This window comes from Argiope bruennichi, chromosome X1 (genome assembly GCF_947563725.1).
Source record: "Argiope bruennichi chromosome X1, qqArgBrue1.1, whole genome shotgun sequence".
NCBI classification, from domain to species: domain Eukaryota; kingdom Metazoa; phylum Arthropoda; class Arachnida; order Araneae; family Araneidae; genus Argiope; species Argiope bruennichi.
This window is the reverse complement of record NC_079162.1, coordinates 33,191,514-33,205,140: the sequence shown is the minus strand read 5'-3', so window position 1 is coordinate 33,205,140 and position 13,627 is coordinate 33,191,514. Positions and strand designations below refer to the sequence as shown.

Genomic DNA, 13,627 nt, shown 5'->3' with positions numbered 1-13,627 from the left:
GTCGACGATGTTAAGTCCGTATATTTTGAGACACCTGATTCAAATGGTGTTCATTCAGCTTATAATTTGCGCCAATTTTAGCAGTTTAACCGACAAGGTGATAGGTGAATAAGATACCGCATTTTGCCTATAATTGTTGATTGCCCGACTAAGAACTCATTGCGATGGATGTTGACAACGTCCACAGATTTTCAGGCACCTGATTCAAATGTCTTTCATCCAGCTTATATTTTCCACTATATTTATAGTCTGTGTATTTTCTGTAGGCGGTCCAAGGAAAAAAATAATTTGCTTCCAACCACTATTATCACTTGTCGGTGGAATTATTAGAGAAATTGATACTTTTATACTATATAGTATGAATAGGACTATGAAGAGTTCGGAAAAGAATCGTCATTTTAATAATCAAGTTGTTACTTCTCCGATAATGAATTTCTAAGTTCATTTCACTTTATTTCTTCACTTGCATGAAGAAATAAATTTTGCTCAAGTGAATTTCACTATGAGAATTCTCTGACTAAAATCCAATAAATGGTTAAACAAAATTTAATAAAACACTGTTTTATCTCGACACTCTTATACAATATGCATACTAAGAAGAATTACTGTGATGTAGCTAAATTATGCGAATGCACTATATATCAGCGGAATAAGAAAATTATATAACTGTAAATTAAATTTATTTAACAGCAAAATATGTTTTTTTGCAGTGTAATTTATTAGGCCACAATTGTTTCTCTAATGAAATATTACCGATTGTAATGGATGGCAAAAAATAAACATATGCGATATGGTAGTCCGGTAATATATTTAGCTACACTAAAAGAGCTTATCAAATATGCACTAAACTTGTTAAATAAATTAGTACCTAAATGTTTCAGATTATACATACCTTCAGTTTTATAACTATGTAATCGGGGAATATATATATTTCTTTTTCATTTTTTTCTTCTTTTCAATTGCTCTTCACTGTAAAAACTATATAATTACAAGTGCTTCTAAACTTCTAATAGTCTTTGGGTAAAAGCTTCTTGATAAAACGATGATTAAAATAGTTATTCATAGAGTATTCATGTATTACATCAACCCCTTGGCATACATATTTACTGAACTTCCTAATTAGATGACAGTTCCTATTTGGGACAATTATTATTACTTTAATTTTTAGAATAACGTAAGTGTATTGGAGATACTGAAGCGTTTTAAATGATTTTTGCATTTTAAATTACATAATACTTTCAGTAAATTGCAGATAGAAAATTAAAAATTTAGTAATTCGGTGTGCCAGTTAGCCTCGTCATTGTATGCGAAAGGATTAAGAAAAACCAATACAAGTAACTGAGGGAAGCACACTCATTTTTTTGGGGAGGGAGGATGATATTAGTTTGTGATAGCTTTGAGGGAAAAAAAAGTACTTAACGAAAAGAAGAGTGCCAAAAACTCAAGATAGGGGAGTTTAAATTCAAGATTTAACTGTTTTTGAATGAAATGCACTGATATTTAAGTCTCTCTCTCTCTCTCTATATATATACATACATACATATATATGTTGAATTATTTTAAAAGTTTGAATATTTTTACAAATACTTTTCGAAAAATTGTGTGTTTCAGAAAGTGTGTGCGTATTAAAATTGAATTGCAAATCAAATTTAGTTATAAACAATTCTTTCAATGTTTTTTTAGTATTGTAGTTTCTAATTTTGTGTGCGGGGAAATATATTTTTCTAAGAAAAATAAATAAATGTTGTTTCCGAAAAGGTTTCATGCGTATTTAATAATGAACATTTTACTTGTTATTAAGATATAAACAAGCTTTTATAAAATTATGAAATGATTATGATTCATTATAGCATCCGTTTTATGTTCAACTAGACGAGTTATCTTGCATTTGCTATGGAGAATTAGGTGTTTGTTGCTTGTCTGAATTTAGTACAAATGAAATTAAAACAATTAATTTTTAAACATGAACTGATCTCATTTTATATTTACAAAACACTAACATCCGTGGCACAAAATTCGCCCTTATTACATATTGTCGAATGGCAACAGTTAAATGTAAACAAATGTAACGTAAGTTTAACTATATGTAAGTTTCAAATGACTTTGAACGTTTTTACAGCTGCACATAGTGCAATGCTTTGCTAATTAATGAAACTGAAAAATATTATTAGAAAGGCTCGAAATAAACCTGATAAAAAATCTCTTCACTCAGAGGAATAAAGATGTAAAAGAAATTAAGAAATAAACGCCAAAGTTTAATCGGGTGCGAAAATAGGCTTAACGATTGCCTGGTGAGTAATCGCTATGATTTATCAATGGAAACCTGAGGAAATTTTCAGTTTCTCAGACTGGAATAAAAACCCTATAAGTTCTTTTGAGTGCAAGAATTTTAGAGAACAGTATTAAGAAATATTCACAAATACTAAAATCAATGTAAATCTTTAACATTCAAATTGTTTTAGAAAGTTTATCTTTAAGTTTGATGCACATTGAAAATGTTTTATGTGAAAGTTTTAATTTTAGGTTTGAATTTGATTTCTAAAATACAAAAAACATTTCAATTAGAATTTCAAATCATAAGAATTGTAGTAAATCAAAATAACTTTTATGTAATTAATTGAAAAATTCATCCTCCCTTTTCAGTATTTTTGCCAAGTTATGATTGCAGCGCATGCATTCATTATTGAAACATATCATATCACATCCTGAATACAGAATTTACTGATAGTTTCGGTTTAGGACATTTAGATTGAATCAATCATCAAAATGCTTCACATATTTTATAATTTATAATAATATATTACATCCCCATGAATAATATAGGACTACCACATAAATAAAATTTTGTATTGAAAACTGCATTAAATGAAAGAGTAGAAATAGTCTATTTGTAAAATCCTAATAGACTATGTACCGAATCTTGTATCCGAATTATATGCAATAATTAGGGATAGTAAAAATTTTGCGATTCAAAAGCAAAAGATAATTCGTATTGTCTTTAATATTATTTCAAGCGGTCAGATAAACCAACTCTGCTGGGATGAAATTATTTTCGTATTTTCATCAATGAAAGATTAATTAATAGTCACAGATGTTCATTCAAACCTTTCTAATACTGTGTATCCGAGAATAAAATTTGAAAAATTTATAACATACTTAATATCTGAAACAAAGCTAAAAATTTCACAGACACACATATATGTTTTAATGTAAAGGACTCTTTCATATAAAATATTGCGAAATGTAAATATCGTATGCAACTTTATTTTAATTATAATGTTGTATTAAATCTGTCTGTAGTTTCTCGGAAAATTTAAAATTGTGCCAAATGGATCTTAAAAATTGCTGAAAGCTAATTTACTCTTTTACTTATTAATAATATTCAAAGGATGATACAAGATTTAGTTAAACATTGTGAATGGCAACTTAAATATGTGTTTACAATTTGGAATATGGAGGTAGCCATTTTTACCATTGTATTTCAATCTCCATCAAATCAAGTAAAAGCAAGTAGTTGACTTTTTAATCAATTTTTTAAATAGTTGTTAGTAAATCCTCAAACCAATTCTCAAGTTCAAATAACATTTTTTATGTAATTAGATAAAACTCATCTTTAAATGTATTAAATGTATTCATGTCTATTTTAAATTAAACAAATCTTGAGCACTTTTATGTTGTTTGTTTGCGCAAAGTGTGCATGCACAATGGAAACATGGTTTTTAATTAAGATGAAATTATTTATTTGATTAATTGTTACGAAATCTTCTCTGAAACCTTTGTTATGGTTCAAATTATTTATAGGCAAAATTTGAAGAAAATCTATTGCGTAGTTTGGATTTTTGTCGGAAACAAATATTGGCGTTTCAGTTATCTAGATTAATAACCTTTTATAATAGTTAAATTTTCTTTTTGGAAATTTAAAACGAAAATTTTTTGCAATGAACAGATATAAAAACAGAACAAAAAAATTGTTGGCGTGAAGTTTGTTTGCAAGAACAAACACAAAATAAATTACTTTCTTCTCGACTAATATCCGAAGGTGGTGAAACTGTTCAATTGAAAAGTAAGTTCCCGAGTTGATTTTTCTTGGGTTGTCTATCCTATTTCACACATTACAATGTTTCATATACAGTGCTATTGTTTTAACTCAGAGAGATGCTTGTAACGGACTAAGTAGTATCTACGATGAATTTACTGATACTGGGAAGAGTCGTTCGTGCATTTAAAAGGGAGAAGTTCTCCTTCATTTCCGTGTTCACTTGTTCTCTATCATACGACCTTTGAAATGACTGAAAGAGGAGTTTGTTCATCATTACTGCCAATTTACAGCACTTCTTTTCCTTGCAAACATTTCGCTATGTACTATATAATATTTAGACAGGATGACAACGGAAACGGTGAATCACCAGACAAGCCCTTTTATCTTTCGTCCAAATCTTCGTCCTTTCAATCAAATTCTTTGTAATTGTTTGGGAAAGCAAGGGGGATATTGAATGTTATCTGTACAAATGGATTTCCACAGATTTATCTACAAATGGTTTATTTTTACAGATTTATTTGCAAATGGTGGGCACCCACTTTGTGGTATATCCCCTCCCTCTATTTAAAAAAAAGATCGATTTAGGGGTGTTTCGAACCTGTTGTAAAAAACGGCACAATATTATCATTTTGTTGTATCTAAAAATTGAATAGTCTTCATTTTTAAATATACGTATTTATTTTTTTTTGTATTTTTTTTCCTGTAAATTCTCCCAATAGCAATGAGAATTATTGACTTCTCAAAAACCAAATACTTTTTTAAACAAATCATCAAGGGCATTTTAAATACCAGATAAGAAAAATCGCAATAAATTTTTTTACAAAAATAATTCGTGTTTTACTTTTTATAGCCATTTTATAATAGTTGATTAAAATGATTTTAAAATTTTGTGATTAATTAATCAATTTACCCGATTTTTTTCTTTTCTTTCCGATGCTTAAAAAAATATCTGCAGATTTTGAAATTACACCATTGAATAATGTCAATATAGATTGATTGATTTTAATAAGACATATTCGTTTTATTGAAAATAATCAAATTTTTATAAATAGGTCGTGAAAATTATTACATCAAAAGTTCTTTTCTAATTAAGTAGTTCATTTTTGAGGGCAATTAACTCAGGATAATGATCGTTCTATAAGAATAAGAAAAACATTTCCTAAAGGCTTTTTTTTTTTTTTTTTTTTTTCCTTTCAAATTTTTCCTTCAAAGAACATTAATTCATTCTTATTCCTGGCATTTTAAAAAATGATTTCTTTTAGAATGTGAGCATGTAACATGTTTTGTTGACATTTCATCACAAATCTTAAATTTTCATTATTGAACAATTTTTTTAGATGTTTAGAAGGGGCTTTTATAAGTATAACTGATTCATTATCTTTATAATATTGTCAAAATTTGATCAGGAATTTAAAATTGTACAGAGTTATTTGACATTTTTATATTTGTTTATAAAATTTTTTATTTCAACTGTGTTTAACAAAAAGTTATTTATTTTATTTTAAGATTTTATAATATTTTAACTAATTTTTACTTAAAAATAATTACCCTTCACTTTTTTGTACATCTTCAGATTCTGGGATCACAAGATGTTTGTTCTCTGTTGAAAAACGTTTCAGATTTAAAAAAAAACTTCGGTGTTTCTAAAATCTCTGTTATTTCACTTATCTACAGTACCCTCTTTCATTCACGATTCAAAAAGTGTGTTCTTTGTGCATGCACAGCAGAAGTATTATGAACTGGGGGTAAACAAATCTTCCAGAATTTTTATCAGTCTCTGATGATAGACATATTGGCTTTCCATGTGGTAACCCTGAACATTGAAAACTCTAAAAGAAAGTAAATTAGATTTTTGGTGGATTTGAATTATATATGCAGAAGTAAATGAATGAGTGATTTAATTTATTCGTTGAAAAATAGTTGGGGTGCTGTATTTGCTTCTTGTATATACATGAATAGCCTTTGTTTAATCCAAACTTTTTTAACTCTTGCATATTTTTTTTTTTTTTTTTTTCATTTTTCAACGAGCATTTTGAAAAATTTGAAGATTCTTTGTTGATTGTGCTTTTATTAAAATTTCCCCCCTTTTTTAGCTCCAGTACCACCGAGAGATTGCATCATTGTTCCAAGATTGTATAATAACCTTCTCTCTCCTTCCATGTTCTCAAAAGACGTGTTTATACCAACAATGTTGAGGCCAGAGATGACTGGTGCAGTTGAAGAATTTAAACAAAAAATATATTACAGTCTAACGACTGGAGAGCCTGTCAGAAGAAAGAGCTATAAAAGGTTCAAATGCATCTCAAAAGAGGAAACTAGTCAGTTGAGGGAAGAACCAGGAACAAGCACACAAGGAATAACTTACCAAATGTCTGCACAACCAGGAACCAGTTCACAGGGCATGACTGGTCACATGAATGAACAACCAGGAACTAGTGACATGAATGAACAACCAGGAACTAGTGACATGAATGAACAATTAGGAACTAGTGACATGAATGAACAACCAGGAACTAGTTCACAGGGCATGACTAGTGACATGAATGAACAACCAGGAACTAGTTCACAGGGCATGCCTAGTCACATGAATGAAAGGCCAGGAACCAGTTCAGAGGGAATAGCTAGTCAAATGGCTGGAAGACTTGAAACCAGCTCACCGGAAATCGAAGAAATTGAACACCCAAAACCCTGCGTAAAGAGTAGCGTCAATCCTGGAAATTTCGGCATACCTGAACCTGTAAATGAAATAGATATGTACCATTGTAGTATCCATTATGGTCCATTTCAGTACGTTAAATTTATTTTTTCAACATTACTTTGTGTGTGTGTGTGTGTGTGTTTGTGTGTGTGTGTGTTCAGAGTTCATTAATAAATATGATACATAGTGTTTTCATTAGATTTATACCTAATTTGGCTACAGAATCTTATATAACTTTCTGAATAATAAGCTCTTATTTCAACTTTCATTTACTAAAATATATTAAAAACATTAAATTTAAAAATACTGAATATTCATTAGGAAATAAGTGACAAGAAAAGAAGATAATTTTTATTTAAAATGATTGCGTGACTGCTGTTAAATATTGAACTAGCTGGAATGTTAACATAAAAGTTTATGAGAAAAGTATAAAGCGGTTGAAGCTGTAACTTTTTAGAAAACGAAACGTGCCGTGATTTAAAGGCAGTATTATGTTTCCCCTTTGCGTACAATATTTGATGTTTATCTCCTCAAACATCCTGTGTTCAGAATGTATAAAAATCCGCAACTTTACGTTTATAAAACTTTGTATGTTTCTCACTTGTTTGCATTACAGTAGGTAATTCGAGTAGAGAAAAAATCAAAGTATAATAATCACATTGTTAAGAGCTTGAAATGTTTCGAGTAACAATGACATCACGTGAAAAAGGGAGGGGGGAGGGTAAGTTGAAATTTTTTTATGATCTTAAAAGACAAATAGAGGATGCAAACATAAATTCATGTTAGCTTACTTATTTCTCTAGAAAGCAAAAATTTTATTTTTTTTAAATCTAAAATAAATGTTTATTAATACAATCATACAATACTAATTATTAAAATTTTATTATATCATGCAGTGAAAATAGGTTTGTTGCAAAAAATGCATTTTTGAATGATGTTATGTTCCATTACTTCATTATTTATACTTTCAGAATATATTTTCAGTAGGTAACGGATTTCCTGAAAAATTCATTCCAAATAGAAATCATTCTACATTTTATTTTTTTTAAAACAGGTTTTTTACAAACCTTTCTAATTTGAGGACAGACGGAATATTTTCCTAGATAGTTTAAAACTTTATACTGTGGATTTTTGGTGAAGACATAGAACAATGCTCCATTTTTGATTGAAACTTTTGAGAAATTCTTCATTAACCCTTACTTGTACTTCCCTTCATTGACCCTTACTTATACTACCTTTTTACAAAACTACTTTTACCTTTTTTACCAATGTTATCTGTTTTGTTGCTGCTTTAGGAATATTTAGATTTTTTTACTCTTTTTTGCCAATTTTAAATGAATTTGTTTCACATAGAATGACATTTTGCATTTTTATCATCTTTGTTCTATTTACCTCTTTTTGTGTATGTTTTCGAACTTGGATCAAAATCTTGTACTCCTTATGTTATATCGTATAATCGTCGTAGAACTTTTATAAGGGCCAAAATATTATTTAAACTACTTCTCTGAAGTTTTTACTTTCCGCACTGGTATAAAAAACCCATACGAGATCTCTACGCTCATAGTGAACTATGGAGTCATAGCGTCGTCTGTCTTTTTCTTTCACTTCTAGTGTTCGCTGTCTCGCAGAATGTCTTAACTCTTCGGCTCTCTATACCAATTTAGTAGTATTATAAACTTCGATTTCTTCAATTGGTAATATGATCGTCAAACGTTATCTCAACTTCACGATCGTGGATCCAGCAGTGTCTTGCTTGGCGGTATTATTTGCAAAAGTAAAGGAGGTTAATATTTCATCTCAATCTTTCTGTTCGATTCCGACGTATAACGACAGTAGGTCTGCTAACGTCTTAGTCTATCAGTTTGGAGATGATATACAATCGTCATTCTTTAGGGAACATTGCAGAAATGATTAAGTTCAAAAATTAGTTTTGATAGGAATATAATAATTGTTCCCTGAATATAATAATTATTCTTGGGTCTCCATGCTTTAAAATAATGCCTTCCAGTAGAAATTTGGCTTTTGCTGGAATTTCAACCGTACGCAAGGCCTTCGTGATCACGTAGCACGTCAGATAGCAGTACAAACAACGATCGATTTGTTCCCCTTCAAGGATTTTGAGAATTAATCGTCTAATTCTATGGAATATTCTATTGCAGGAGGATTAGATACTAATTGATGTGCTGATTGTGAAAAAATGCTTTTCTCCGTTGGCATTCTTGGCAATGCATTACATACCGACTGATACTGCGATTGAAAACTGGTCAATAAAACCGTTTCCTTATTCTGTCGTATATAAAAGCAAATCTCAATCGTCTGGTCTATGGTGCGTTCTGAAAACATAGGAACATGTTCTTGCGAAGATGTTTAGGAACAAGTGGCAACCACGTCCTTTTTTTTCGGGTCAAACTTCTTTTTACATAGGACCCCACTAACTTAGTCGTAATGGGTTTTGTCTAATCTTTCTTTCGATGGTGTGATTTTCTTGAAGTCTCGGTCCTTCTGTTCCTTGGCGATATCTATAAACAAGTAAAGACGCTCCCCTCCTCCGAAGAGACATTTTTTTTTTTCCTTTACTGGAGTACGAGAAAAGCTATCTGCGTCTTTATTCTTCTTACCACTTTTATACACAATAGCAATGTTTTCATTCTTGGAGGCTTAAAGCCGATCTCGCAAGTCTTCTGGAGGGGATCATTAATTAACTAACACCGAGAATGATAGTCTATAACAATAATAAATGTCTTTCCGAAAAGGTATATGTAAAATTTGTGTATTGCCCATACGGCTGCATGACATTCCCTTTCAGTTGTAGAATAATTCTTTGCTTTCGTAAGCATCCGTGATGCATAGGCAATAGCGTTCTCCTTTCGAACTGCTTTTGAGCGAGGACTGCTCCGATTCCATAACCACTTGCATCTGTATGTAGTGCCGTGGGAACTTTCTCATCATAAAGCCCTAAATTGGGATCAAAAGTAAGCGCTTACTTCAATTTATGAAAAAAATTTGATTATTCGGAACTCCAACGAAATTTAAAGTCCCTCCTCAGCAGCTTCTGTAGTGCTTGAGCTTTGTAGCAAAAGTCTAATGAAAACGACAATTGCAGGTACAGAGTCCTAAAAATCTTCTGACATCGTGTTAATTTTTCTGAGTTGGAAAGGAACTTGCATCTTTTGCCTTGTCGAACGCCTCCTTCTCACCCACGATTGCCTAAAATTTTAAATTCTTCGACAGCAAGAGCACATTTTCTTGAATTTAAACTGAGTCCAGCTTTTAGGATGCAGTTCAGATATATACTATATTTGTTCAAATGTTTTTTGAAAGTTTCGGAGAACGTCAAAATGTTGTTCAAATAGCAGAGACACATCACCCATTTTAAATGGCGTATCATATTGTCCATCATTCTTCATTTCTAATGTGGTGGGCGCACTGCATAAACCTAATGGCATAAATTTAAACTCATACTGCCCTTATGGGGTGACAAACGCTGTCTTTTCACGACTGACTTCATCTGCCTCGATTTGCGAATACTCATTTCGGATACCATGGTTTAAAAATATTTAGCACTCTTTAAACAATCTATAGTGTCATTTACGCTAAGAAGATGGTACACATCATTGTTAGCGATTCGATTGAGGTAGCATAAAAAATTGTGATTCGATTGAGGTTCACGTAAAAGCATCAATTCCTTTCTTCCTTACTAGGACAACAGGAGACGACCCAGAACTCACAGGCAGCTGAAATATGTCACTATCTAGCATTTTATCGATTTCTTCAGGAATTATTCGATGTTCAGTTGGCGACAATGCATGTTCTTTGATTCATAGGTACATGACCAATAGTATTTATGCGATTATTAACAATTCCTTTCAAGAATTTGAATTTTTTTTTATTGTTCAGAAACGTACGAAAATTTTTCAAGTATTCCAAGTATCTTCTTGTTTGCTCCAAAATGAGTTTAGGAGGTAACACGCTTAAATAATCGAAAAAATGGCAATCCTACTTTACCTGAAATGTGCTATTGGACTCTGTGATAGTTATTGTATTCACACAGTCTTTGTGCAGAATTGTTGCATTACCTACGGACATACCTTTGAGAACAATTAGAACTGTAACTTGTCCATTAGCTTATAATTCCCCTTTTCTTCTTTTTAAGATTATTACAGTAGCCGTTATTACAATTTCTTTCATCTAAGAGAAACATTTTATTTCTATTCATCATAATGATCAGGTACTTTATAGTCGTCGGTATTATCCAGTGTCCAGATTTGAGTATTTTGATACAACTTGGAAAATCTTCAAATGTCAATTGATATTTTCCACAATCTATGACACCTTAGGTTGCTTCAAGATGATATCGTGGCTACATTTCAGCAACACAGTGCATTTAAATTCAGCCCTTAATTTTAAGACGAAGTACACTTTTCTCCAGCGGCACATAATTTCCAGTGTCTACTTTCAAGACGAATTTTTCTTTGACTTGAAACATGGTTTTGTAAGATGACATCTGTACAGTTCTGAAATGACGGAGGAAGATGCCACGGAGTTCACAAGACCATGAACTAAATGATTATCGACAATAACCTCCAGCTGATTTTTAAACTACTTCGCTCCAGGTGGAGGTTTCCGTCATTGGTGATTTCGCCCCCAAAGGAGGTCGCTGTTTTTAGTTTTCCTCGTTGTATCAGCTGGGTGAAGAACAAGAAATGGAACGCCGATAAAATGGTAATGGACCGATAGGTGATGGTATTGGGGGTGGTGATCGCCCTCGTGTAGGGCTCGACTAGATGTTTCTAGTGGCTAATCGGCTATAGACAGCAGGGTCTTCCATTTCGATTCTTGATTCATTATCATTTCTTCTGTGGGACAGGTTAGAGTCAAAGATGGCTCGCCTCTTTCTATAATATGGAACTACATGTCTTGTACGGCAACAATGGCAGTATTCTAGTTTATTTTCTGCAGTTCATTATGAATAAGTTGCTATGGTTTCAGGTTCCTTAATAGTTCTCTTCGTCTTTGCGATGGTGGGAAAATGCTTTGATAATCATGGTCATGGATGAATTTCAGTCGTGTGAGAGGTAATAGAGCCCCTTGCATTTCTTCTGGAACAAAAGTTTCGATGGATTTAAGCTGTGTTTCAGACTTTTCGTTGTTCGGCGTTGTATACATTGGATCTCTTCCGATTTATTTTTCGAATAAGGTTATTAAAATCCATTTCTTCCCTGACAGAGGACATTCTGATGGCATCAGGTAATGATCGAATTTCTTTCGGCTTACAAGCTTCTCTTTCATTTCTTCGATATACTAATTCCAGTAAATGAAGCCCTTCTTCGCCGTTATTTCTTTTGTTAAAAGAGCTTGGTAAAAGTCTTCTGAAAAACCTTTAATGAGGTGGAATACTTTTTATCTTCCGTTATTTGAGAATTTATTTCATGACAGTGTCTCATCACATTTTGAATGCACGATTGAGTGCTTTTATCGATTCATTTCATTTCAAATTCAACTCCCGATTTCAATTCTTTTTCGGCTTCTATCCCAGCACGTCTGCTGTCTCCATATGTTCTGATCAATTCTTATTTAAATTTGTCTTGATCCCAAAATGTGATCAGTTCATTTCTTTCGAATCAATATCGATATATACTTCAAGGAAGAAATATACGTTTGACAGTCATAAGAATTCATGCCATTTGTTGTATTTAACGACTCGGTCATATTCTTTAAGTCACTTGTTTGAGCCTTGGCCAGCTTCCGCACGAAATACAGATGGGTTTCTATATTATAGCATTGGAGAAGTCATAACGACAGACTCCTCCGTTTCCGCATCCATAACCATTTCTTCCGATATCTTTGTCTTTGAGGACGGTATATAGAGTCTTTATTTAGGTAGGGTATCCTGAAGTCGACCACTTCTTCTGGGAGCAGTATCTGATTCCAAGATGAGTAGCATCACGACGTTTCCATCAAACTGTTTCTTGATGTAATTGGTACATAGAATTGAGGACATCTGTTTCTTAATGTAATGGGTAGATAGAATTGAGGACGTAATCTGATTTTTTAACGCAACTTATAAAACTTTTACCATATACACTTAGATGAGAACTAACCAGAATGAAGGTAGACAGGTTTAAATATCATCATGGATTGTTCTAGGAAAGTATTCCGGAAGAGTAAAAATATTAGAGTACTTTCAATGATAAACTAGAACTCCTAGAGCTAGTAATAGAAAAAAGTTTTGAATAAAAACTTTTATAATAATTTTTTCTTCCGGAGTTGAACCTAAAACCTCTCAGTCTTCAGTCAGGTGGTATATCTAAGCTTCATCCGGGCCTGGAAATTTGTTAGCAATATAATATTTTTCATTTCATTAAAGCAGATTAAGTAAAAACAGGTTACATTTCCATGCATTTCATATAAGACAGTTTTGCATTTGTAGCATAATTTCTGAGATTTATATATATTTTAAAAGTCATGTTACGATTCACGAAGTCCTTCCCCCAATGGTATTAGCTCTATTCTTTTGTTTTCAAATGAAAAAGATTTATGTTCAGTTGCAACGCTTTCAAACTTATGTGACTTTTTTGTTGAATCATGAAATATTTCGGTCCTCAAGTTTTTCAAAAGTATTGTTTAACTAGAAAATAGTACTAATTATGTAATTATTTTAAAAGCTATTAAAATGAGCTAAAATTCATCTCTGCATATTTTGTACAACTGACTTACATTTATTTGTTGAACATATCGAAAATTTTTACTCGTTTTAAGCTTCTATTAGTTGCTAGATGAAGCTCTGATAATTTTATTCCTCATTTCGGCATTTTAATTAGCTAAATTTTTACTATACCAGAAATCTTGTTGCGTTTCAGTTGAAAGTGAAGTTTGTGTCCTTTTATACT

General features: G+C 31.7%; 1 protein-coding gene across 3 annotated transcripts in view; it reads left to right on the top strand.

Annotated features, from left to right (window-relative positions):
- The window catches only part of LOC129958553 (uncharacterized), a 90,046-nt gene that overhangs the window by 37,435 nt on the left and 38,984 nt on the right, over window positions 1–13,627 (top strand). For all 3 annotated transcript variants that reach the window (XM_056071097.1, XM_056071098.1, XM_056071096.1), the window contains one exon: window positions 6,133–6,826. In XM_056071097.1, coding sequence (XP_055927072.1) covers window positions 6,133–6,826 — 694 coding nt within the window. The remainder of the gene's footprint in view (window positions 1–6,132; window positions 6,827–13,627) is intronic.